The sequence below is a fragment of the Ambystoma mexicanum genome, chromosome 2q (genome assembly GCF_040938575.1).
Source record: "Ambystoma mexicanum isolate Mex_15411 chromosome 2q, UKY_AmexF1_1, whole genome shotgun sequence".
NCBI lineage: Eukaryota > Metazoa > Chordata > Amphibia > Caudata > Ambystomatidae > Ambystoma > Ambystoma mexicanum.
The window spans coordinates 192,153,722-192,181,491 of record NC_090924.1 but is presented as its reverse complement, the minus strand read 5'-3'; the positions used below and the strand labels follow the sequence as shown (position 1 = coordinate 192,181,491).

At 45.9% G+C, this 27,770-nt stretch overlaps 1 protein-coding gene across 2 annotated transcripts in view; it reads left to right on the top strand.

The window, feature by feature from the left end:
• Positions 1–27,770, top strand: part of LOC138569274 (multidrug resistance-associated protein 1-like) — a 1,459,677-nt gene that overhangs the window by 1,162,085 nt on the left and 269,822 nt on the right. For both annotated transcript variants that reach the window (XM_069647112.1, XM_069647111.1), the window contains exon 24: positions 17,480–17,679. In XM_069647112.1, coding sequence (XP_069503213.1) covers positions 17,480–17,679 — 200 coding nt within the window. The remainder of the gene's footprint in view (positions 1–17,479; positions 17,680–27,770) is intronic.

Below are 27,770 nucleotides of genomic sequence, written 5' to 3'. Positions count from 1 at the left end.
CTCAATACTTGAATGCTCACCTATGGTTCTGGTGGCATTCTTCATAGTTCTGCACCTCCTCCTCTCAGTGTGTGCTGTACAAGTCTCCTTTGGGTAGTCTTTACTCTTCCTCATTCCAGTAGGCTTCAGACTTGTGGCCCTACACAAATACATGGGCTTATTAGGCACTGTGTCGGGATGTGTATTATGTGCAGGGTTAAGGGGGTGGGGGGGGGGTTTGAGGTAATTGTACTGCATTCTCCCTAGATAGTTGTCCTTGCTCCCTGAGGGGGAGTCTTTCCCCATGAGATCCCCCCACTGTGCACCACCATCAGGGGGACTATTGGATAGTGGCCTCACCTCCCTGTCCTCACAGCATGGGGCTCCCCCCTGGAGAGAAAGAATGACATCTAGGGTTTCGTCACAGCACACAGCAAGCGGTAGACGGCAGATAGGAGGACCATCCGAACAGACTGAGGACAGACTGAGGAAGCTCCGGACAAGGAAGAGGCACAACAAGAGGCTGTACTCAATGCAAGTGGGCGGTGCAGGACCAGTGCATGCTGGACCTGGTTATTGCATTTGACTCATATTGTGTGGATTCCCGGAGGCAGAAGGATACAAGGCTGGAGCAGGAGGAGGCAGTGGATGGGCATACGGAGTGCAGCACTAAGGAAAGCAAGGAACCATGAGGAAGTCAAGTGCAGCCTGAGGAGTGGTTGTCCAACAGGCACAGGCAGCAGCACATGTCGGAGGAGTGCAAGAAGGCAAGGTTGTTAAGACACAGAACACTAATTATACTTGGTGGCACTGAGCAGGACATTTCCAGAAGTGGCGATAAGGTGAATAGGCACTGGCAGAATGCAGACAGTGAGTCTGCCACCCCCCTAGACACATGCCGGACAGGAAAACCCAGGCGCAGCCAAAGCAGACAAAGATGCACGGTTTTGCAAAGAAACTAGAAGCTAAGTCTAGTTCCACCTTGTAAAAAAGAAAACATGCAGTAGCAAGCGGGACCGGAAAGCAGTGTCCTAGAGGCGATAGCAGCTCCGATAGCCTCCATGGAAACAAGGATTAACGAAATCAAGTGAGATGTCGGCCTGCTGTGAAAAAATGTGCTCTCTCTGGCAGCCAGGGTCGGGGCAACGGAGACACAGGTGGAAGAGGTTTTCAGTACCACCAAAGAGCTAAACTTCAAGGTTACAGATTTATTTATTTATTTGGTTCATTTATAATATGCCAACACCCGGGGGTATCACAGCGTAGTTACAGTCATCTTACATGTATAAACATAGTAGGAAAAAAAACACGGCAAATACACTTATGCATGGGAAATACAGCGTTAGTACTTAATAACAGCATACATAAGGGATCAAAACGGCAATACATTTGTACGTAGGAAATACCAAATTCGCGCTTTATAACCATTTACATTGTATTGCAGATCAATATCAGAACTGGGCATAAGGATAAATTGGTAATGGGTTGTGCAGCTCACATCCTGTCCGTGTTTAGCTAGGGTTTAAAATTGGTTGGATAGCCAAGTTTTTATGGATTTTTTGAAACAGTGGTGAGAAGGTTCATCTCTGAGATGTGCTGGGAGGGTTTTCCAGGTTTTTGTGGCCATTACAGGGAAACACCTTCCCCCCCGCTCTAGAACATTTATAGCGTGGTACAAAAAGCTGTGAATTTTTGTTAGATTTGAAAGTTCTCGAGCGCTTATTACGGGTGACTACGTTGTTAAGATATATGCGGGCCTTCTTGGCGAGGCATTTGTGAGTGACACAGAGAGCTTTGTAAATAATTCTGTCTTTTATGGGTAGCCAATGGACTTCCCTCCTCGGTTGTAGAGATATGATCATATTTTTTTAGTCCTAGAGCTGCTCTCAAAGCTTTATTTTGCAGAAGCTGTAGTTTTGCCAAAGTGCTAATACTGGAAGACGGAGCTGAGGATGCTGAAGGGAGAGCGAGGAGGGGCTACACCAGGATCCTGGGACTGCCGGAAGGTGAGGAAGTCAATGACCCGACCACATACATAGAAAACATGCTGCTTGAGGAGATAGGGATTCATGCAACAAGCTCATAGAACATTTTCCAAGAAGCCGCCGCCAGGAGCACCACTGAGACCAATCATAGCAAAAATATTGAATTTCAAAGACAGAGAGAGGATACTGGCATTTTCTAGAGAAGGCAGTGAGATATGGCCTGCGTCGGCAGCACTGGCTATTTATCCTGACTACACTTCGCAAGTACAGAAGAAAAACTAAGGCATCAAGGCTTGAAATACATGTTGCTTCATCCAGTTAAGCTAAATGTCATGCATAAAGGAAAAGTCAATTTTTTTGAGAACCCAGAGGAAGTGAACAAGTGGATGGACTGCAATAAGATGGCCCCTATGGCTGAAAGGATGAATAGCAGCCACGGACCAGGTACTGTTTGCTGAACTTTTACGAGAGACCAGAGTCATAGTTGCAACAGTCATCAAGAATACACAGGACTTACAGAACAGATCATTGCCGGGAGACGGAGCAGGTGGCAGCAGTCTGCTGGAAACACATTAATTGAGACACACTTGGACTGGTTGGCGAAGTCCCCAAGGTTAAATGTACGTTTAGGATACCATTCTCGGTATCCAGCTGTCAAGTGCTGCCCTGGCCAGGGTGGTATGAATTGCAGTTAAGCCCAATTAGCATGGTATTGTGGGGCTCAGTAGTTATAGTTTGTTTTTTGTTGTTGCAGTTTTTTTTATAGAGTTTGGGTTGAGCAGCAGCGCAAAAAAGCATGGTTGGTCATGGAGGGACATTGTGCCCAAAGCTGACGTGGCATGTGGGAGGGTAGAAGGGATTATGGTATCCATATGGCGGGAGCATTGAGGGTGGTGTCCCGGAATGTGAGGGGGTTGAATAGTTAGGTGAAGAGTAACAGGGTAGTCACATACCTTTGCCGGAAGAGGGGGGGATCACCTTGTTGCAGGAGACACATCTCACAGCGTTTAAGCAGGTAGGCCTTTTGAACCGATGGGGAGGAGCAGGGTTTGGGATGACCTATTCTGCTTATGCCAGGGGAGTGATCATCTGGGTGGCGCCAGTGGTACCTTTTAGATTGAAGGAGGTCAATACAGATGATGAGGGAAGAATGGTCTTAGTACATGGATATGTGGAGAACGAGGATGTGTGCCTTATTAACACTTATGCTCCTAATCATGATGCATCAACCTTTTTCTGATCTCTATACGTTCGACTGGCCCCTTTTAAGGGAATCAGGTGGATATGGGGTGAGGATTTCAATTGCAAGTTGAAGCTAGGATGGATAGATTGGATGACACATGAATCTGGCACCGCCGGCTAGAGTATTGGGGAAATTACTGGAGGATTTTGAAGTGGTGGAGATTTGGAGGTGGTTGCATGGGAACTCAAGGGAGTATTTGTACTATTCATGCCCACACATGGTTCATACGCCTATTGATTATCTCTTCATGGGGGCAGGACAGGTTTGGGAATTTAGTGGGGCCACGTATGACGGTAGGATGTTATCAGATCATTCGCCTCTGTTTGCTAGTTGAACAGTGAATTCGGACCCCCCACCGGTGCTTATGTGGAGGCTCAGAGCTGATGCTCTTCAAGACGACTATTTTAGGAATCCTGTGGCGGAAAAGAGAAAGGAGTATTTTGGGGTTAACAAGAATAGTTTAGAGGACGTGGGAGTTCTGTGGGATGCGTTTAAATTGGTGATTAGGAGGGCAGTAATGGCCAAGGCAGGTAGTGTCACGAAGGAGTTGTTACAGAACCAGAGGTGAGGATTAAGCCGTTGGAATGCAGGCATGCAGAGAGCGGTGAAACAGAGAGGGAGCTCTTAACACGGAGACAAAAGTGTGAAGAACACTGGGATAGGCTGGGTAAACATCATTTTGCAAGATATACTGAAAGATTACATGAACAGGGGGACAAACCCAGCAGAATGCTGGCTTGGCTCAGCTGCAGGGGGAATGATAGGTCCATACTTAGCAAACTAGTAGAAGAATGCAGCGAATTCTGGAAATCACAAAGAGAGATCAATGATATATGTCAAAGATTCTACAAGGATTTTTACAGCACGGACAGGGTGGGAGACATAAGGGAGGCGTTATCAGAGATTGACTTGCTTAGGCTAACACGGGATCAAGCAGAGGCTCTTTGGGCATCACTCACCATGGAAGAACTACGGGCAGTGATACTAGGCAAGACACTGGGGGTAGGGGGACAGTGCGGTCTGTCGGCAGAGTTTTAGATGTTATTCCTGGATGAAGTGATGCCGAGGATGTTGGAGACCTTTGAGGAGGTGTCTGAATGAGGGAGATTGCCACAGAGGATGAGGAAATCACTAATTGTCCCGCTGTTGAAACCGGGTAAGGCAGTACATAATTGTGGGTCATACAGACCACTATCGATGGACAACAAAGATTGCAAAATAGTAACCCTATACTGGCGTTGAGATTGAAGAGGGTGATGGGACAATTGATACACCCAGACCAGACAGGGTACGTCCCGAGTAGGAACACTACTGGGAATCTGAGGAGACTTCACATGGTCATAGAAAAAACAATAGCTTGGAAGGATAGCTGCACGGTGATATCACTGGATGCAATCAAGGCTTTTGACTCAGTTAGATGGGGCCTGCTTTACGCCACCCTGGAGCGATTTGGGATGGGTGAAAGGTTTCTCAGGTGGGTTAAATTAATTTACACTAGACCCACGGCTGGGTTCGGATGGGCAGAAGGGTAACTGAGCAATGGATTTGCAAAGGGACAAAAAGCAGGGATGCCCATTATCCTTTATGCTTTTTTATACTGGTGCTAGAGGCTTTGGCAGTATTCCTCCAATTCGATATTTTTGAGGTTCTAGCTAATTTTGTGGTACTATCAGGGTTCAAAGTCAGCAGAAACAAATTCGGCATATTCCTGTTGGCAGAGTGGATTGAACAAGATGAAACACACCTCCCTAACAAGGGACTACAATGGGTGATTAGAACATCCTGTGGGTGGCCCTCTATCCCAAAGTTAAACTGACACACAAACATAATACTGTTAAGACATGAACAGGGATTGGGAAGGTTATTGAATTTTGGAACAGACTGCCACTTTCAGTGATAGGAATGGTGGCATTAATCAAGATGTTGGCCCTCCCCCGCCTGCTATACTATTTTATTAATGTACCATTCTACATTCCAAGGTCCTTCTTCAGGGAGATAAATGCCATTTTGAGCGGGTTTATTTCAGGGGCGGGCAGACGCACAGTGGCCTTAGGCTTATTGTGCAAAGATTACTCCCAAGGGGGGGAAGCTCCCACATATGGAGCTGCACTATTTGGCTAGGCAGCTGCAGTACGTAGCACAATGGCTTGCAGATGAGAAAACGCAGGATTCCACGTTATTAGGGGCCACAATAAAACCATACCTAATGAAATTAGTGCTGTGGCTAGCTGATGAGAGGACTCCCGATGCCCCGCATATACTAACGCTAGGGAAAGGAATTTGGACATGCACCAAGAAGTTGCTAAAATCGGGGGAACCGTACTCCTCAAACATCCCCCTAGCAGCAGCATATGGGAACACGTAGCAGACCTTAAAGTCATTAGGACGCAGTGGGAGGAAAAGGGGTGGTGATATGGGGTGATCTGTTCTCGAAGGATGGAGTGCCCAGGGAGTTTAGTGAGTTGATAGGTTGCACAGGAGTGAACACAGGACAGTTTCGGACATATCCTACATTAGTACAAGACACCAGGACGAAATAGGAAGGTTTCCCGGATTACTTCTAAGAGAACAACATTTTAGGGTTACTGTATGACATATCAGAGGCTGGACAGCGCTACCTACAGAGACACAAAGGGTCAAACGTTAATGTGAGGAAGAGCTGGGTAGGGTACTCATGGAACAGGAATGGGCCAATGCATTGTTATACACCAAGACAGTTTCCAGAAACACCAGGTTCAAACTCACCCCATTCTATGCATTACACAGAGCATATATGACACCGCACAGGATAGCACAATTCCTAGGACCAAAGGACACTGGGTGCCCTAGATGCAAGGCAGAAAGGGCGGACATAAAGCACATGCTCTGGGACTGTGTAGAGATTGAGAGGTTTTGGGAAGGCGTTGAAAGGAGGACAAAAAGAGGTACTATCACGTATAAATGGACACCGGAGGCTTGCTTACTGGGGATATTCCTGCGACCATGAGCAGCTAGGCTGAATACCAAGATGATGGATCTAATGTGTGTGCTGGGGAAATGACGCATTGCCATGGCCTGGAAGTATAGTGGTGGTTCCGAATATAGATGGCTGGCGGATGGATTTGCAGTGTTGGTCCATAGCAGAACCAGCTGTCTGGACAGGGCCGTACAAATGGGGATTAGGGAAAGTAGCGACAAGGAGGGAGCCTGGGCAGCACTGGTACAATTAATGTTCCTCTCACAGGATGACAAGCCTCCCTGAGGTCCTCCAATAAATCAGAAGATTGCGCATGACATTAGGGATGGGCATTAAATGGAAGGAAGTAACAATTGGATGGAGGGGATGAAGGAACTACTGCGGTGGATATATAACTACTGTCTTATTGTATGCTAGACGAAGCTGCTCTCGCACATAGCCCAGAAGTTTGTTTGTTGGCTGCTGATTCAACGGGTTGTGTTGTAGTTGTTTGTTGTTTCATGTGTAAACATAATTGTAATGTGACAACGTTGACATGTTGTGATCGCTGATAGACCAAATTGGTCAGTTTCTGAAAATAAAATGAATAAAAAGATAGATTTATTAAAAAAGCTGGTGACATTAACACAGATCCTCAAGGTCCTAGAGTTACAGGATTGGTTGGTGTCACTGGACCTTCAGACACTTATTTCCATGTGCCAAAACATTCCAAGCACAGGTGGTACCTGAGGTTCTTGAGTGACAGTAATCATCACCAATTGTGGGTTTTCAATTTTGGGCTAAACTCCGGCCCAACAGTTTTTGTCAGTGATGGTAGCCGGTCTAAGGAGAGGGAGGATTCATGTCTTTTGCCCTGACTACATACGTTAAGAATACCACACAGTTTCCAACAATATTTCAAGGGATGAAATTAATAGAAAATGACAATATCTTTTTAATTGATGTCCGCATTTTATATAAATCAACCCTTCATGATCTTGTGATGGAGGCAATTGAATGGACTTTATTGAAAACAGAAATTCGTCACACATCAACTGAAGTTGTATTTTTCCATTAGAGAAGATGATCATTTACAGAATTCAGGAACATCCATGGGAGCAAGCAATCCCCCCCCTCATATACTGTAGAAATAGTGTGGGCAAATATTTTTACTATATACTTTACATACTATATATTTGCCCCCACTATCCCTGATGAGATTCTTGATCTTCTCCTGAGGGCTAAGTTTCATGTATCCCCATCGACCCTCTATCCCCACGCATATTGAAGCTCCTAGCTCCCAGTGTTGCTCAATGTCGCTCCTCTTCAACTCTTCCCTTGACAGTGCCACTTTTCCATTATCCTACAAGGGTATGCAGTAATATAATTGCGACAAAAAATAGTGGAAAAATTGCTGTGATTTGACCCAGTAAAGGTGTTTCTGATGTTTGTTAATCTGCTTAGAAACACATGCTGTGCATAGTCCGACATCCAGTGGTCACTGGGGAGTATTGCATTTTGTTTTTCGTAGTCGAAAAGGGGACGTCGACAAGGCGTGTCTGTAACACTATCCCCCACAACCCATCAAGCGTCGAGGTCCCTCAGATTGTTTTTTTCCGCCCAAATATTGGTCGCCTTTATGCGGAGCTCCTCGAGAGACGTTGTGAAATCATTTCCTCGAACCTTGGTTGTTTATTATTATTAACTATCACATAGATCCCTCTCTCGACGTAGCTGCCAAGCTGTTCTCCGCCGAGCAAGATCTTTGACGGAGGGACGAGCGGAGGAGATCCTTCGGCGCTGCCGAACACGTGGCCTGGCCTCGCCGGCCTAATACAGTAGGGAGAGTGGGGTTGTTGGTCATTTCTTTGTTTAACACTCTGAGAATGCCTTTCTCTTTACCCTCCCTCTCTTTCGAGGTCGTAATCACATTTCATGCCCTCAGCTATGGAGAGGACGCCCTTGAGGTTCTGCCCGCGTTGCAAGGGCAAGTTTACCTGGAAGGACGAACATAAACGGTGTAACCGTTGCTTGCCCTTCGCTCACAAAGAGGACGGCTGTGCAGCCTGTAAATTACTTAAACCCAAAACTTTAAAGGACCGCAGGGTCAAAAGGTGGGCAGCCTATGCGATGTCTAGGTCTGACTCCTCGCCAGATGCCACCGAATGTAATGAGGACAGTGATTACACGGCCTCCGCAACGGAGGTTGTAGACCTCTCGAAGGAGCGTTCCCGCTCCTCGTCGTCCATCCCCGGCCCCGACAAGCCCGGCTCACGCCCTGCTTATGGGGATGAACACCCCGGCGACAAGGACCAACACAGAAAAACACATAAGCACATACCCCATGGCACGCATTCGTCGAAGACGAAGGCAGCCATAGCGTCAACGGAGGCGTCGGGTCCACCGGCGTCTGCTGCCGACCGTAAGGGTCGCAAGCCCTCCCCACCACCGCTTCCACAACCGGCGACTGGGCTTTCTGTAAATAAGGGCGCTAACCCCAAATTCTCAGGCGACGCGCCTCGCAAGAGTGCGCACGTTGCCCGTAAAGACTCGGCACTGCCTAGCGCGACGGCGAGCGATCCCTCGACAGAGAAGCTGATCGCCGAAAGCCTCGCACGTATAGCTTCTAAAGATGGCCAGAGACGGACGGCGGGTGACACGTCGAAAACCGCTCACAAGGCCAAAGAAACGCTGAGGACGCCGGAGGGTAGGCTGGGACAGCTCCCACCGTCGAGAGAAGACCCTAGCCAGCGAGAAGGTTTCTCAGAAGGCGAAGGCACTCTATCTTTGACGCTATGGGACAGAACTAAGCAACTACAGGGAGAGGAAACTCCCTTTCCACTCCCAGACCGCTCTGGCCTACCTTACTGGACTGTAGAGAGGTTCCAGTCATGTATGGACAAGCTAGACAGGTGCATGGCCATCCCAGAAAATAGGACACCCAAGAGGCCAAGGGAGGTACTCTAAGAGGGGCCATGGGCTAAATACCCGAAGCTCTTTAACCCCCTACAGGAAGACATGAACTCTTACGACCTCACTGAAGAGGACTCTCACGTCCAGGAAGAGGATGAGTTTGTGAATAATGAAGACCAACAAGAGGGAGAAGGTTTTCATGATGACACTAACATAGGTGAGGAGGGCTACGAGGAGGACCCAGGTGAAGGTGGCTTACAGCCCTGGCAGTCGCCATCAGGGTCTACAGACCCCGACATTATAGACATTTCTTCTCCTCAGACCACACCGGTCAGGAACCCATCTCCAGTAGACGATCAGCCCACCTTCAATGCGTTACTGAGGAAGGCAGCAGCGCATTTTGAAGTGTCACCCCAGATACTGATTTCGTCGAAAGGATTATTAAAGAAAAACCTCCCACTAGTCAAACTATTCCTATCCTCGCCTCAGTTAAAAGACGACTCACCCCATCGCTGTCCACCCCCGCGCTGGTAAGAGGGGTCAATCCAAGAATCGAGAAATTATTCTCACCCTCTCAGTCAGACCCATTATATATCAGGGGTCACTCAGTCCCGGACTCCTCAGTGGTGACTAACACAAGGTAGAGGGCTGGGGTTCCACTGTCAACCAGCGAGGCACCCCCAGATAAAGAAGGGAAAAAGCTTTATGCCTTGGGCAAAAGAATTTCCGCCTCGGCAGCGTTTTCAATTAGGATTGCCAATAATAATACATTGTTGGCAAGCTATGCTGATGCTCAATGGGGAAAGCTTAAGCAGGACATCGAAGAAGCCCCTGAACCTCTAAGAACTTGCTTATTGGCTACAGTTACAGAAAGAGCTCTGGTCAACCAGAGCATCATTAAAAACACTCTTGATGCGGCAGAAACTGCTGGCCGTTCTTTGGTGGAGGGAATTCTGCTGAAGCGCCACGTCTGGCTTCGCAATTCCAGTTTCAAGGCAGAAACGCAGGCGTCACTCATTAATAAGCCAATAGAAGTGTCAAATCTCTTTGGAAGGGCAGTGGACGACACACTGGAAAATGCGAAGAAAGAATTCGACAACATAAAGACCTTAGACCAAATCTCAAAGCCTCCAAACAGACGGGGATTTGGGAACAAGTGCTTTTTTCGTGGTCAACGCCAACAGCAGCAGCAGCAACAGCATTGCACTGCGGGCAACTGGCCCTCTAATCAGGGTACCGGTAACCAGTATAACCAAAGAGGACAACGCTGTGGCAAGGGCAGAGGCCGGGGCTCCAGCCCCAGAGGCACCCCGGCAAGTAACAACAAATGACCCGAAGCTTCTCCGGATGGGGGCCGGATAACATCGTTCCTATCAGCATGGGAGGGAATAACATCAGACCTGTGGGTATTGTCAACCGTAGCCCACGGGTACTGTATAGAGTTCAATCGGTCCCCCACCTACAGACCTCCAAGGGGACGACGCCTGTCACCAGAACACCTCGTCATCCTCCTGCAAGAAGTAGAACAGCTGCTACAGAAAGGAGCAATAGAGGTTGTGCCCCTATCTCAGGTAATGGAAGGTATTTATTCAGTGTACTTCCTTGTACCCAAAAAGGACCTAACCATGCGCCCTGTACTAGATCTGCGCCCAGCGAACAAATTTGTAAAACCACAAAAATGTTGTATGGTAACATTACAAGAGGTAATTCCCCTGCTATCTCAGGGGAACTACATGACAACACTAGACATGAAAGATGCATACTTTCATATTTTGATGTTGCCAGCGCACAGAAAATACCTCAGGTTCATGATAGAGGGCAAACACTACCAGTTCAGAGTGCTACCCTTCGGCATAGCGTCTGCACCAAGGGTATTCACGAAGGTACTGGCAGTGGCAACGGCCTACCTGCGCAGGTTGTCCATACCGGTATACCCTTACCTCGACGATTAGCTCATAACAGGGAGTCCTACGAGACATGCTTCTCAAACACCCAGAAGACAGTAGACCTTTTGTTCCAACTGGGCTTCTCCATCAACGAGAAGAAGTCCAGCTTAGACCCCAGCCAAATCAAACAATTCCTAGGGGCTCTAATTCGAACAAAGGATGGCCTCGTCTTCCCCTCCAATGAGAGGGTCCAAAATATGCTGTTTCAGATCCCTCAATATGTGGCCGGTCGAGAGGTGACGGTACGCAAAGCAATGCGCTTGCTAGGAATGATGGAGTCATGTATTTATTTGGTACCTCACGCGCGCCTGCGCATGCTCCCAATGCAAGAGTGGCTCAACAGCCAGTGGTGTCAGGCCAGCGGACAATGGGACGATCTAGTGGTTGTCTCGCAGGCCTTGGTTCTCTCGCTACGGTGGTGGTCGAAGGAAAACCTGGTAATAGGGAAACCATTTGCCACCCCCGCAGTGGAAGCCACTCTAACCACAGACGCATCACTCACAGGATGGGGGGCTCACCTATCCCATCAGACTGCTCACGGAGTTTGGACTCTGAGCGTAGCTTCCAAGCACATAAACTTATTAGAGCTACTTGCGGTGTTCAAGGCACTAAAAGCCTTCCAGACACACCTACAAGGGAAGACAGTGATGGTCCTCACGGACAGCACCACAGCCATGTACTACCTCAACAAGCAAGGGGGCACTCACTCTCCAGGACTGTACAAGCTGTCCCAGAATATCTGGAAGTGGGCTCTCAGACACAACATGTTCCTATAGTCACAACATGTACCAGGGGAACTCAATTTGCTAGCAGACGAACCTCAGCAGAGACTTCCCTTTGCCCTCATAGTACGAATGGCGGTTACACGAAGACATCGTCTTCGACGTCTTCACACAATGGGTCTTCCCAGAAATAGACCTGTTCGCAATTCTGGAGAACTCACAATGCCTAGATTACGCCTCCAGATACTCACGGAACCACTCCAAGGGGAACGGTCTATGGATACCATGGTCAGGGAAATTCGTTTACGCTTCCCCCCCCCCCGACTCCTCTGCTGAACAAGATAGTGCACAAGATGCACCAGGAACCAGTCACCATGATACTGATAGCCCCGATGTGGGCCCGCCAACCATGGTTTGCGCACCTGATGGAGATGTCCTTGTCCCCACCAGTGAAACTGCCGTGCCCGTACAACTTGCAAGACAAGGGCAAGACACTACACCCATGCCCACAGAACATGAATTTAGCAGCCTGGCTCCTGAGGTCATAGAATTTGGCCATTTACAACTCTCTCAGAGATGCATGGACATTCTCAGAGAAGCAAGAAAACCCAACACTCGCCACTGCTATTCTAGCAAGTGGAAGAGATTTGTTATCTGGTGTAGAGGTAAGAGCATCAACCCAGTCCACTGCTCTCCCACACAAATTGTCCTTTACCTGACCCATTTACTGGACTCAGGTCTAGTGTTCAATTCTATTAAAGTCCATCTAGCGGCACTTTCTGCATACACCACCTCTCAACTTAAGGTGTCATGGTGGAAAGTCCCAGTTATCAAAGCCTTCATGGAGGGGGTAAAGAGAATACACCCTCTGATAGCAAACCCAGCTCCCTGCTGGGACCTTAATGTGGTACTTACCAGGCTCATGGGCTCACCCTTTGAACCCATGCACAAAACAACTCTTAAGACTGCTTTGCTAATAGCTATCACCTCCATTAGGAGAGTAAGTGAACTACAGGCTTTTTCTATTCTAGACCCCTTCGTAACAGTTCACAAAGATAAGGTGGTTCTACGCACACACCCAAGGTTTGCACTGAAATTCATATCTAAATTCCATGTCAACCAGTCAATAGAACTACCAACGTTCTTTCAAAACCCTTCCAATTTGGGAGAAAAGAGGCTGCATACACTCGATGTGCGCAGAGCTGTCATGTTTTATATGGAAAGAACTAGGCCACTGAGAAAGAATAATCAGTTCTTTGTCTCGGTGGCAGCAGGAAGAGAAGGAGATGCTGTCTCAAAGTCCACTATATCTAGATGGATTGTTCAATGCATCACTCTCTGTTACACTCTTGCTAAGAGAGAACTACCCTTCAAGACAAGAGCACACTCTACTCGAGGCACTGGGGCATCCATAGCATTCATTGCAAACGTTCCCCTTGAGTCCATTTGCAAAGCGGCAACCTGGAGTTCTGTACACACCTTTACAAAACACTACTGTCTAGATGCTTACTCTAGATCTGTTTCCCAGGTGGGACAAGCAGTATTAAGACATCTTTTCTCTACTGTTCCTTCTCACAACCCACCTCCAACTCCGGGTACTGCTCGCTAGTCTATGCACAGCATGTGATTCTAAGCAGATTAACAAACATCAGAAGACAATGCATTACTTACCGTAAAAGCATTTCTGATGGTTGTATCTGCTTAGATTCACATGCGCCCACCCTTCCTCCCTGCTCGGATGGAAGGAACATAGACATCTTTCTACATCTCTCTCTCTCTTTTCTGTACTCACTCACGTATAGAAGGCTCCCTCAGGGCAGAAAAAATACAAACAGAGGGACCTCGACGCGTGAGGGTTTGTGCGTACACTGCACGTCACTATAGGGATAGTGTTACAGACACGCCTTGTCAACGTCCCCTTTTCGACTACGAAAAACAAAATGCAATACTCCGCAGTGACCACTGGATGTCGGACTATGCACAGCATTTGAATCTAAGCAGATACAACCATCAGAAATGCTTTTACGGTAAGTAATGCATTGTCATCCCATTATACCATTTAAGGGGAGCAGGGTTGCGGGGGTGTCCCCCGCTCCCTTTAAATGGTATAATGGGTCCGGGGGTTGCGGGTGTGTCCCCCACATCCATTACATTGATTGTAGTGGCAAAACCACAGCCTTTTTGCCGCGATTATTTGTGTAAACAGCAATTTTTGCTGCAATTTTAACACATGGATCCCCTACAAGTCGGCTACTGTCATCCCTATCCTTAAGAAACCAGGCCTAGATCCTAACTGTCCTGCCAACTTTCGTTCTGTCTCTCTTCTACCTCACTATTCCTATATCCTACAGTGTGTAGTTTTCACCAGACTCACTGATTTCCTTGACACACACAACCTCTGGTATCCTCTTCAATCTGGCTTCCAACCGCTACATTCTACTGAGTTAGCTCTCCTCAAAGTCAGCAACTACATCTCTTCCTCTTGTCATGCTAACCATTCATTTATTCTTATTCTTCTGGGCTCACAGCTGCCTTTGATACGTCAACAATTCTGACCTTCTCTCAACACTATCTCTCCTAGGCATCAGGGACAAGGCCTTTGCTTGGTTTGATTTATATCTCACCCCAAGATACTATACCTCCCACTCACTTCCTTACTGTTGGTGTACCTCAACGGTCCGTCCTGGGCGCACTTCTCTTCATTCTTTATACCTCTGCTTTTGGCACCTTGTTCTCCTCCTATGGTTTCTCTTATAAACTACTTTGCTGATGACACTCAGATCTTCTCTCTTCCCTCCTTATGTGACGAGCTACAGTCAAAAACATCTAACTGTCTCTCCTTCATCAAATACTGGTTGGCATCTCCCTCCCTCATGCTCCACTCTGCTAAGAGTGAAGTTCTCTACTTCCCATCCAAACAGGCAATCTCTTCCTCTCTCCCTCTTCTATTCCTCCTTTGCGTTATTGTGAGGCCAAAAACCTTGGTATCATCTTCGACTCCACTCTCTCCTTCTCTCCTCACATCACAGACCTTGCCAAGAAGGCCCGCTACCAGCTGCACCTCCTCTCACTTTCTCCCAGAAGCTCACTGTCTCCAGAGCCCTGGTTCTTTCTTGGCTGGACTACTGCAAAAAGCCTCTTTCTCAATCTATCTTCCTCTACTCTCTGCCCTCTGCAACTAATCCAGACTGCAAGACTTGTCCTTGGCCTCAAGCCCTGGCACTATATCACTCCAGCCCTGAAATCTCTCCACTGGCTGCAAGGATCAAGTTCAAGACCCTCTGCATCGCTCCCACAAGCCTTTCTGGGATGGGGGCCCGCAATACATCCAACTTTCTCTTCCAAAATACCTTCCTTATCAAGTGCTTCGCTCAGCCACTCCAACTCTCTGAGGGTCAGATGCTTTTCCAGGCAGAGAGTGGGGGTAGGTCTATCTCCTCTGAAGGTGCCTCCCTCTGGAATGGCCTCCCTGCCCCTCTCAAATTTAAGCCGGAGCACCTGAAGTTCCGGAAGCAGCTCAAGACCTCTCTTTTCTCCTCTGCTTTCTTGCTCTCTCTCCCCTGTTGACCTACCTGTCTCTTGCACCAACTGGTTGCTTGGCTACCCTCAGAGTCCACTGGGTAGCAGGCTCCTCCACAATCAGTCTCACCTGCACTGCCTCCGGGCCACTGCGCGCTTAGGGGCTGTAACAGTTACCCATAGTCCCCTGCCTCCTTGCACTTACCCAGAGCTGCGCCTCCCTGGATGCGCTTACTCAGAGCAATGCTGCCCTAATTGCACTTCCCCCCTTCCCTCTCCCTGGTACTCCCTCTGCTTTCTTCCCCCTGCACTTTACGTGTAGCACTTGCACGATCGGAATGACACAAGGGCTAGTAAGATTGTTTGTCTTGTCATCCGTCTGTCTTCCCTCCCTTGTCTTGTCGCACCTAGAAACACTTGTGTACAGGCGGGTTATAAATGACATATCATTACATATCATTCTTCTCCCATGACTACCTCTCAACTTCTCTCTCTTTATTTCTAAAAATGTGCCACCGGAGCCAGACATAATCTCATCAACATCAGAAAAAAAGACATCTTCTTCCCTTCAGCACTGCTAAGTACCTATTCTTCTCTTTAGTACTCTCTTAATCTGACTACTGTGCCAGTCTATTCTACTGCCTTCCCAAGTATGCTTTTTACCTCGTGACAAAGTCTTCAACTTTGCTTTCCGTACACTCTTCAACCTTTTCTGCTTCACCTCCACCTTCCCAGCCCTTCATCAGTTAGGCTGGTTATCTATGAGACAGAGGGGACGAAGTATAAACTCATTCTCATCATCTTCAGAACTATACACAGACTTTCACTGGTAATAAAAAGACACCGAGACAACAGCAGACATTACGACCCAGGAAAATAAGAACATACACATGTTTACAATGTAAAGAATGTAATGATGTAATAAAGGTCCTAGTAATATTTCCTCTGAAAAAATGTCGAAAAAAAAAATTAAAGCATTAACATGTGACAGTAAAAGTGGAATTGATACCATCAAATGTCTCTTTGGAAAATATTATGTTGGCCAGACATCCAGTAGGGCAAAAGAAAGATTAAATCAACATGAATCGAGCACAAGAAATAATAATGAAAAACAGTTGCTAGAGATTTTAAAGAGGCCCGACACAATATAGATCAGATCTGATTGCAAATTGTTGAACAGGTTAAATTCCCCACACTAGGACAAGATATGTAAATCTATTATTGCTAAGAGAAGCATATTGGATGGACCTTTTACATTTCCTTATTCCGAATGACATTATTTAAGATAATTATTCTCATTGCGACAAGTAAACATATTATTAAGAGCATGTCATGATCTTTGAATAAAGAAAAATAAGATTTAGATGGAAGTGTGTACATTGAAGAAAGACTAAGTTATGGTTCATTAAACTGAAAGAAAACAGACTTTAATTCAGCATATCAGGTGGAATCCAAAAAAGGACAAGCAGATTATGGGGACAAAAAAGAATCCAGATATGAAACAGAACAATAAAGGGAACGTTATAGGACAGAGAATGTATTGGTTAGATGACAGATAGAAAAATAGGACCAACAGAGTATATGAACGGGAATACGATCACGTGAAATCATAGAGAAACAAAACAGTTGGTCCAACAATCAACACAAAAATAGGACAATAAGATATACAATGCATAAAAGAGAAGTAATAACTCAAGTAGGACCAGACCAGAATAATTGAATATTAGATGATGTGAGTGAACAAATACTTTTTGGGAGGCTTTTCTTAGGATAGTGGTCATACGTTATACAAAAAAAGAAAATGCTGTTCTGAAGGAACTGAAACATCTAAGCAGGCATATGCCAAGATAGATGAAAATGCACTTGTTGGGTAAGAATGAGGGCTGGGTGGTACACAAATAATAACGGTGAATTAATGGTATTCCAAGTTCCTTAAGGTGGTTGTTGTTTTAATTATTTTAGCGTCATCTGTCCTCCTGAGCATGCAAGCGTGTTCAGAAAGGTTTGGGTTATTTGGTGGCCTGAGAGGCATAGTGCTGCAGAAGTTGTGGTCAAGGGGAGTGAGTATATCTGTACTGAGTGTTGTCAGGGGGGTAGTATAAAAGGTGAGTGGGGATGGAAGGGACGTCTTTGGAATATGCTTGTGAATGTACATTATAATGTTTTTATCAGACAATTTCTTACATGAGTTGCCATTAAATACAAAGATTAATTGATATGCTCCTTTTCCTCCAAAGCGATTCTTTGTATCAACATCTCGTCAGTTAAAGCGACTGGAGTCTGTCAGCAAATCTCCACTGTATACCCACATTAATGAAACCCTGCAAGGTGTTGGTGTTATCAGAGCATTCAAGGAGCAGGGACGATTTATTCAAGGAAACAACAGTAGACTGGACACAAACCAAAGATTGTACTATTCCAGTTTTGTTGCAAACCGGTAAAGTCTCTTTAATTATGGTAAAATTAGTAGTTTGTAGGACTGTTCCATCACAACACTTTATAATGTCCTAGCTCTTTGTGCAGTGTACCAGTATGTAGTCTAGGGGTGAAATATGAACATATTAATGTTTTAAAATTGTTATGTTATCCTTTAAGTTTTTTTAATTAGGTTAATCAAAAATATGTAAGCCATTATATTTCTCCCAACCTCACTAAAGTAAAAGGTATTCCTTTTGCCCCAGGATTTTGTTAAAGAATGTAAGCTTTGCTGCCGTGTTGTTATGAAATGAAACTTTTGTGAGGCTCTGCTGTGAAACCTACATTGAAATACAAACTTCTGATTTGTGTAACATTGAGTTGGTTAATAATAAACATCTGTTATCTGCCTGCAGCACCATGATAACACTGTGAGGGGTGAAGGGAGGAACTTGCACCCTACAGATATCTTTTATGTATCAAGCTCCTCCGTTGATTGTTCTTGGTGAATATGGTAGTGTTTTGCAACAGTCTTTTTTTCCAAAATAATTATTCATCGTGGAGAGAGAAGGGGAGAAATAGATATGATTGGCATGGCAACTGGCCTTGGTTGTGGCATGTTTTGGCTGCATCACAGATCATTTGATTGAGTTCTGTCCTATAAACCAGTGAGGGATTTGTTTTATGAAATGGGTGCCAATTATGAGTTTGGAAGAAGAAAGGGTGTGTGTTTTGTGTACCTGCCACTCACCATGCTTTCTTCTGTCAGCAGGTACCAGTAACACAAAATTGAGAGCTCACCTAAAAAGCCACCTCCTCCCCAATAGTGCTCTACTAAGCAGGATATGGAATGGGGAAGGGATTGGTAAAAATGTGCTACTGTCTCCCTCCCTGCAGACTGATGGGCAGTGGCAGAATGGAAAGCCCCATGCAACCTGTAATGTATGGAGTCTGAGGCCTAGTCAGGCTCTCTCTGTTCTAGTCTTAGTCTCACGCTCTTGAGTCCCAGTCAGCCTCGCAGTCCCAGTCAGAGACACTCACTCTCATCTAAAGTGTCTCACTCCTAGTAAGTCTCTCTTCCCTGGTCATACTCTCAGTCTTAGTCACAATCTTCCAATTCTAGTCTTAGCTCCATGCTCCCAGTGCTAGTCTGTCCCTCACTCCTTATCACGGCCGCTCAGTCCTGGCCACAGTTTCTCAGTTCTAGTGTAGTCACAGTCTTAGTCCTCGTTTTAGTCATGGTGGTGCAGTCTTCATCACAGTCTCAGATCTTGTTTACAGTCTCTCCATCATAGTCCTAGACACATTCTCTCAGTGCTATGGGAAGAGGTGTGTAGTGGGAGGAGATCAATGTTCCTGTTGCTAAGGTGTTGCTGCAAAATAAATAAAGGAAACTGTGTTCTGTGTGAGGGCGAGTGTGTGCGTATTAATAAAGATGTGGTAAGGTGTGTGTGGCTTCATGACACATGATGTCCAATGGCCTCAACAGAGACTGCTTGAGCACAGTGGTAGGGAGGGGGTTGGCAAGTCGGTTGGAGTATGGGTATGGAGGGAATGTCAAGAAATGGGGAGGTTGTTTGGCGCAGGTGAACACTTTCTAAACCTTAATTGTTTAGTGATGTGGATTGGTAGTTGTTAGAGACAAAGGAGGTAATAACGACCTTGGAGGTAGCCATGCCACTATTTGCGGCATGGCTAACCCCATTCCGGGTATCGAGTCCGGGTTCCTGAAATGGGGAAATACCGGGCCATTCCGACCTTGGAGGGGCCGGTATTTCCCCATTCCAGAAACCCATCCCCATTCCCATTCGAGCCCCCATAGGGCTCAGTGGGAATGGGGAGCATGCTAACAACGGGCCCGTTAATAACAGACCCGTTGTTAGCATGCTGGACCGCTCGCGGGACCCGATAAGGATGCCTGGTAAAACCAGGCGTCCTTAGCGGGTCCCTTGAGCGGAACTCGTAATGAGGCGGTAGGGGTTTAACGGGGCGGCAGCTCTACCGGCCCCGTTAGCCCCCTACTGCCAGGGTTGTAATGACCCCCAAAGTCACTGTGGGGTTCTATTGTAGAGGATAAGTGGCTATGGGTTAGGGAAGGTGGCCGAAAGTGAGAGGCCAGAGGTTACTACTGAGATGGCTCTGGCTATATAACAAGGATTCCCAAATCAGGCAAAGGTTCTGCTGCAGTATACACATCATCATCCTCCATCACTCCATCAGCATCTGGCACATTTTCAAATATTCATTGCTAATGGGGTAAAGCGATTTATTCACCAAATAATACACCCATATCAGGGTGGCTGCATTGCAGAATGAAACCCAATAGATCCTGTGAGAGAATTAAAGTCACAAGGTAGGAAGAACATTTCTGTGACTAGCAGTAAAAGCATTTAATAGTGTTGGTTTTGCCTATGCTGGGATGCGTACAAATTGTGTTCAGTTCCGCAAGAGTCGCTGTAAGATCTGTTGATTTTGACTTTGTTTCTCGTCACCCCTCTCCTTCTTATCACTGGTACATTTAGCATGTATGTTAAAATACACCTCAGACTGTAAAGGCAGGCCACCTCAGACTGTAAAGGCAGGCCAGTGAGCACTGTAAAGCGACCTGATGCTCTCTGCCAACTATAACTTGTTCATGCCCAAAGGCCCGGGCATCACAGAGATCTGAGAGCTCACAGAAGCATTGGTTATTGCCACAGATGCATCGGGACATGTAAAGGTGGGAACTAGCAAATCTAGAAATACAAAATGGTCACCCATGTCAATTTTGCAATTTTAGTTGTTAACCACTAGTAACCTAGACATGAAACATACCCGAAACCTAGAATTCAGCTGGCTTTATAAGCAGATAGTAAACTAAATTGCCCAACGTGAACAACTACAAGACAAAAAAGCAGTCAGTAGCAAAGCCATTTGTTATGGTGTTTTCAATTGTTTGTTGCATTTTACATTTATGTGCATGAGTTTGTATTGGCTCCATAAACAGCTGTCCCCAGCTGAAAGAACATGAACGCTGAATGGCCAGTCATTATGTGACTATCATTGCACGAGCACTTAGCCTTTGCTGGCTTTCTAAATACTTCTGATATTTTTACACCGTAAACTGAGGCACAAAGCCTGCAGCTTAAACAATCTGCTATGGAAGGCCACAAAATGCTTTTGATCTGTTTACCATCCAGCATTACATCTTCAATAATGTTACAATAGAGCTTCAAGCACCATTTACCCAGGGCTGTAAACAATGTCTACTCGAATGGTGTAACCCCTAAAAATCTGTTTTCTACAAGGCCAAAACGTCACTGGTAGACATGATGGCACAGACGATGTATGAGACCTAGCCTTAGAAGGAATGTACTGCCTGATAACCACTGGCAGTAGCAAGATGAGGATATTGTGCTACCCAAGGCACTGTTATGTTGTGGTTGGATCTGGTATGAAAGGGAGATGTTATATGTTGTGGTTGGATCTGGTATGAAAGGGAGATGTTATATTGTAGGTCTTGTCTTGTCACTGGCCAGGAGTGCTTGCTATTAGAATGTTGATGCATGAATGCAGCTCAGGAGAATGTTGAGTGGATCTGTGTGTGAATGTTCTGAGAGTGTCAGTTGGGGGCCTGAGCTGGAATGATAGGATGGCCGGTGGGTGTACTCCTCTGTTAGTACTGTTAATACTCATCCATGTTACTGAACTGTCCATACATGACTGTATATATTAAAGAGTAACTGGAATATGTACATACTGTAAAATAAAGCCTTAGCTGGACCAATCTAGACTACACAGCAGGTCTATGTATGAGTGATGGGTGCTGATGACTACAGAGAGGCTTTACAACAGGCACACCACCAGTTAACCTGAAATTTCCATGCAAACAGGGCATCCACATTGATGTAAATATACAAGTCATAACTCATGGAGATCTGATTGCATGAAGGCAATCTGTGTGCACACTGACCTCGGACAGAAGAGTCTCAGTACGCGAGTGATCTGCGAAGAATTCACAAGCTTCTGTTTGCTGCGCACAGGAAGAGCACTGCATAGGTGCAGATTTCTGATGCTAATATGTCGCCTTGAATGACTGAAATCCTGGATTCGCAACCACAAATTCCGCACACAACTTGAGACGTTTGTACGCTTAAGAGTTGCCAACGCAATAGATACATAATAACTGCACATTCATAGAAATCCTGTACTAGTTCGTCATTTCCAACGTTAGGACTTCCGAATTTGGAGCAGTAAACTGGGATAACATTCGGACTTGCTCTTCTGTCTGAGAGACTGTTTAGAATCTTGACAAGCAATACTTCAAGAAAACGGATCTTGATTTCATAATCAGAAAGACAGCCACCTTTCCAAGTTAAATTAAACACAAGAACCATAAGAAGTGTGTCAACAACTTGAGGTGTGTGCACACTGACCTGGCAAAAAAGGAAGCAGGAAACTTTTGGTCAATGATGGCAGGAGTAACAAAAGGAAATATGCTAGGATATAGTGCTAAATTCCAGCAAAGGATTGGGTTACATTTTTCGGGAAGAAATACACGATCCCTGATAAACCTTTACTTATTCTGTAAGAGGGGGCCCAGAAGGAACTAAAGTGCCTATGGGTCAGAGAAGATGTGGTGTGGGCAATTGGAAGAGCAAAAGCCTCAGGCCCTGAAAGTATTCCCCCGTAGTCATCAAAGAAAATGTGGAGATATGGGCAACGCCTTTATGGGAACTCTTTCAACATATACATGACACTCCGAGAGTCCCAGATACGTGTAAACAATCGCACATTGTTCCAATCTACAAAAAAGGGGACAAACTAAACCCAGCAAATTTTAGACCGATAGCTCTCCTAGACTCCAGCAGCAAAATATTTGGGATCCTGTTACTAAGATATCTTAAAAGATAAATAAATGCACGAGGAATACTGTCAGTCACAGATAGTTTTTGAACAGGCATGGGGACTCCATTAAATGCATTTACCCTAGCCCATATGAGAGCAGCGGTGAAGAACAAATCCATCGGACCGTGTACATGGCTTCAATTGACATGGCTAGCACCTTTGATACCGTTAGTCGTGGTCGATTGTGGGACAAGCTGGTGAGGTATGGGATTACACTAAACTTGGAAAAAATTCTAATGTTGTTCCACACCGGAACAACAATTAGAGTCAGACTGAATAGAGAAGGAGCTATGACGCCTCTCATAGAGACCCACGTGGGGTTAGGACAGGGGTGTGTCGTGGCCCGAACCCTTTACAACCTGTACACAGCAGACATCGACAAAATTTGGGAGGGGGGGGGGACAACAAACGCAGTGAAGTTGGGGTCGGCAACACTGGATTGGATCGCCTTTGCGGACAACGTAGTGTTGTTCGACCTCACAGCCCTGGCACTACAGCGCAAGTTGGCACTCTTCCACAGCAACGCGTTAGAAAACAACCTAAAGGTAAACAGGGTTAAATCTAGGGTACTCATCTTTTCAACTAAAACAAGGCCAAAAAAATGAATTGGAAGGTGGGGGATGAGCCACTAAAAGCGTTACTGCACTAACCTATTTGGGTTATGAGGTTCTAAATTCAACATCCAAAGCAGGATGGGTAAATTATCTCAATCTTAGGTATGGCCCCTTGCTTACGAAGATGACACAGGTTTATGCACAACTGTGCAGTTTTTCATTGGTCCACTCATTTGGTTTTACCAGATGCAGGTGGAACCAACAATCCAGTATGGTCTGGACATAAGTCTTAATGATTTTGGACAGAACCTAAACATGTTCCAAGGGAACCTATGGAAAGAAACCTTAAGACTAGCCAAAACAATCACAAATTCAATCAATCGACACAAGTTTGGTTTGGTCTCACTCGCCACAAGGGCTGAGTGGAGGAAACTGATGTCCTATGCCAAGCTACTAGACCCACCAGTCCACTCCCTGTACGAAACATGGGGAACGGCACAGACTTGAACCTCGGCAGACTCTATTACCAGATTGAAAACAGAAATGAATAAAGTGCTCCCAGAAATGGGGTCTACTGTGGAAGAGCTTACTGCAAATCAGGCAAAGGTAAAGAAAAAACTGTTCGAGTACGACTGGGATAAAACAAGAAAAATATACCAAAATTAGGCCTATACAGGGAGTACGCTAGGCTCGTATATAGGAGGGAAGAAATCCTGAGATACATACTTATTTTCCAATGTTACAGGAGAAGTATACTATATCTACGAGTCCGACTGAACCAACTACCGACTCTTGAGAGGGTGGGAAGTTCGTACGGCTTGACGACATAGCTAAGCAGTAGACTGTGTGGGGACGCTGCACAAAAAGAAACAACAAAGCACTTGGTTCTCGGCTGTATGGCACTCGAGGAAGAGCATTTGAGATGCTTAGAAACCGAACAGGGCATGGAGGCCTGGTGGGTTACCCTGATGGGGGGACAAACACAGAGCCGTATTCTTGCTTTATGTGAATTGCTTTACAAAAACTGGGTAGAGTGGGGGTGGAAGGGAACAAGAGCACCTTAAGGGAGGAGTCTGGCTAAGAGGCCTCATGTCACACTTTCAAAAGGATACAGGTAAACACCCACTAGTGTTTTTCAGCAAACCTTGAAAAAAGGATACCGACTTATAAAGGATACAGAATTAGCATCCACTTTGCGAGCCCCTGTTGCTCTGAGAGATCTTGAACGCAATGGTAACAAGACTTTCCCCCCAAGAGCGCAGCCTGTAGATATAAACTATAACTAAAAGGCCAGGAGCTTGAGTGAAAAGGCAGGAGCAGCGACAACAGAGCTAAGGAAACAAAGCAAAATAGTGGTTCAAGAGAGCAGCCAGAATTGCCAAAGTGCAGCAGTCACCACCCCCATCCCCCTGCAGTCACCCCCTCTTACCTGCTTAGTCAAGAAGAATTCCCGTAAACTTATGTGGGTGCAGCAAACTGGTGATAAGGTGCAGAAGAAAAAGAAAAGTCTCAGTTCAAGGAAGTCTGTGCAATAATCCCCAAAGAAATCAGCAGAGCATCCCAAAATGAAAATAGTCAATCCGAGTAGTAACCACCAAATCAGCAGAGCATCCCAAATGAAAATAATCAATCCAAGTAGTGATCACCAAATCAGCAGAGCGTCCGATCGGTCACTTCGGTGTGAAAAGCAAAGTGTCTTGTGATGATAGCAGCGTTGTTGGAAGATCCAGGAAATGGAGTATTTTGTGGGCTTGCGAGATGTGTGAGGGTGGGGGGGTCCCAGAAAGCCAGTGGAGTGAGCAGCCAGTAAAGACAAAAAGAAACTAATGAACAGAAGTCCAGTTCAGGGTTTCTTAATGTTCTGATTTGCGCTGAACATGAGATGAGCAAATTCCAAAGCGTCACAACAAACAAGGGCAGGATGAAGAACAGTCCATTTGGAAAGTCGTGGGTTCATTTACCGAGGGGGATGGCGCCAGAAATCGTAAGGGTGAACGTAGAAGAGTAATTCTTAAAGCATGTGCCGGGTCCAGGAAACACAGGAATCAGGATAAGAAAGAATCGGGCACTCGAACTAAATACTTAGTTTTAGGAGCACCCATTGCAGGGATACGCCGCACTAAATACTGGTGTCATTTGCCGGACGCAAGACACGTTCCGTGCGCTGCACGTGACCGCGGAAAGAGGGAGCGCTGGGAAATGTAGTGCGGCGTATCCCGCGAAGTGAATACAGTCGCCAGGGTAGTTTCCATAGGGAGATAGACGCCCCCAGACGTCTGTAAGCTGGAATGCGGGGTATGACACCTCACAGCGGTTTTCCCCCCCAAGACTGCAGGATATTTGAGGACTAGGGTACAAAGCACTTGAGGGGCATAAGGAAAGGGGCGCAAATTGGACTATGAACCACTCTTTGGTTTTGTTTTGTGCACAAATCCTTTTTGCAGTGTTTTGGTTCATTCCCCGCTTTTATGTTATAACTTATGTGCTGAACTTTTATTATTTTAAAGTTGTTTCTTTATGTATCTTTTGTATTGTATGAATTGTATAAAATTGTGAAAGATTTCTTTCTATTGTAGTTGTAAATCAAAACACAGCGAAAAAAAAGAAATCTCGTTCTGAGGCATGGACTTTCTGGGGCTCACTAAGCTCCCCTGGCAGCCCCGGCCACTAGAGTACAAGGCTTTTTTTTCTAAAGCATGAAGCTCTTTCTCATGTGCGAGAGCTTCAGGCTTCGTGAATGAAATCCTTTAATCCATAATTGTGCCGTCGCAATTGGAAGGCATCCCTTCAAGCAAAAGATGCATGTGGGCCGCTGCCACCATTATGGAACAAAGGTGAGGTTGCTGGAAGCTGAGGGCTTATGTTCAATAAGCCTGAAGCTGCCGCTCATTTGTGGAAGTTTCAGGCTTTAGGAACAAAAGAAATGAAATGGTGACCCTCACACTTGTGCGCTCAATGCCGGTTATCAGTCATTCAAAAAATGATTCTGTTCCTTGTTAGTTTTACTAGAAGTGCTTATTTAATAGTAGCTTGCTATGAGAAGGTTACATCATAATTATCAGATGTGTACTTGTGCAATCAAAATCGACCATTGCATTCAATGCACTAAGAAACAGCCAACAATAACCTATTGGTGCACGTGCCTCTTGTTTCTTCAAACAATGGCTTCCTCTAGGTTAGTTACACAATATCTGGCTCTAACCATGTTAATTCCTGACATTCAGTTGTGGTATCTTTTGTTTGCTTAGTTTCAATATAACATACAATAAAAATGTTTACATTCAATGATTAGAAATTTAGATTATAGAACAATCTGTGAGTTTTTGGTCTTAGATTGGAAATTTCATCCTTTCAATAAGCGTTCCAGTGCTAAAGCTAGGCGCAGTGCCACTTGTACCCCTTGTGGGATAAGATTGAGTGTATGGTCTCTACGAAAGGCTGCCTGGCAGTGGCGCCTGTAGCTCATTGAGCCACGGCTCGCCAAAGGGGCATGGTCTAACGAGCCGGCAGGCAACCCCCCGCTTTTAGGTCACACCGCCTTGATAAGCCCTGGCTCATTTTCCAGTGTCACTTAAAGCACTGGACAGCAGGCAACCTAAAACCGCAGCTCAATTAACATGTCGGGCTCAGTCCACATGTACATCTACTCGACAAACAGCGTAGTTCCAGCAATATCACGGAACCCAGAGAGATACACTATATGAGTAGAAAAGCAGCACACTTGTATTCAAATATTACTAATGTGCAATTGCTGCAAAAACTCTAGAAATACATTCTACTATTATAAAAATTTTCCTTTTTATCCATGCACTGTGCTCTGTATGGGAGTACTAATCATTCAGCTAGGGTCTCTTGCACTCATATTTCGTGTCTGCATCACATTTACTATTCGCATATACCCAACAAAGCATTCCCAACAATAAATGCTGAACCCATATGCATGCATTAGGAATGGCCGAACCTCAAACCCTCTCCCATAATGATAGGCTCACAACTTGTATCAAGTGTTGGCAATAAAAGGCCATAGGATTTTATTGTACAGAAATGGGTTATGGCAATAACAATATCACATATCATGATGGTATCATACTTTTGGGCACCGGGTCCTGAGATTACCCCCTCGGACCCGTGCCGCCTTCTTGTGTCCCACGACTTGTTGTGGGCACCGTACAGTGCCTTGTACTTTTTGTTCTTCTCCCCTTTTTGTAGGGTGGGCGGGTTCTGTGGTAAAGAAGCATGAAGATTTGGAAGACACTGAGTAAACAGTGAACCTCCTGTTTGCTTGGGTCCCCGTTCAGGGTCCACAAACAGATTGTGTTTACTCTGAGCATGCTGCTCTCATTTATAGGACCCAGGGAAGCCCTGGGTCTTTGTTGTGTTTGTGGTGGGGGCTGCTGTTGTCGCAGCCCCCGGCTGGATTGAACCTGGGCCCTGCCTGACGGTTGTTTTCCTTATGGCGCTTAGCACCTTGCTGTTTGGAGGAAAGGTGAGATGACTGTTCGCACCTTACCCTTCCGTGGCTTTTGTGCTGCCGAGACTGCGTGTCTCCATAGCTGGGGGGAGGAGAGGAGCACGCACGGGGATTTTGGCGCTGCCCCTCTCCCAACTGCCGATGGTAACAGCAGTTACCCTGCCTCGCTTGTGGGATGCCCATGCAGCATTGCCCATAACT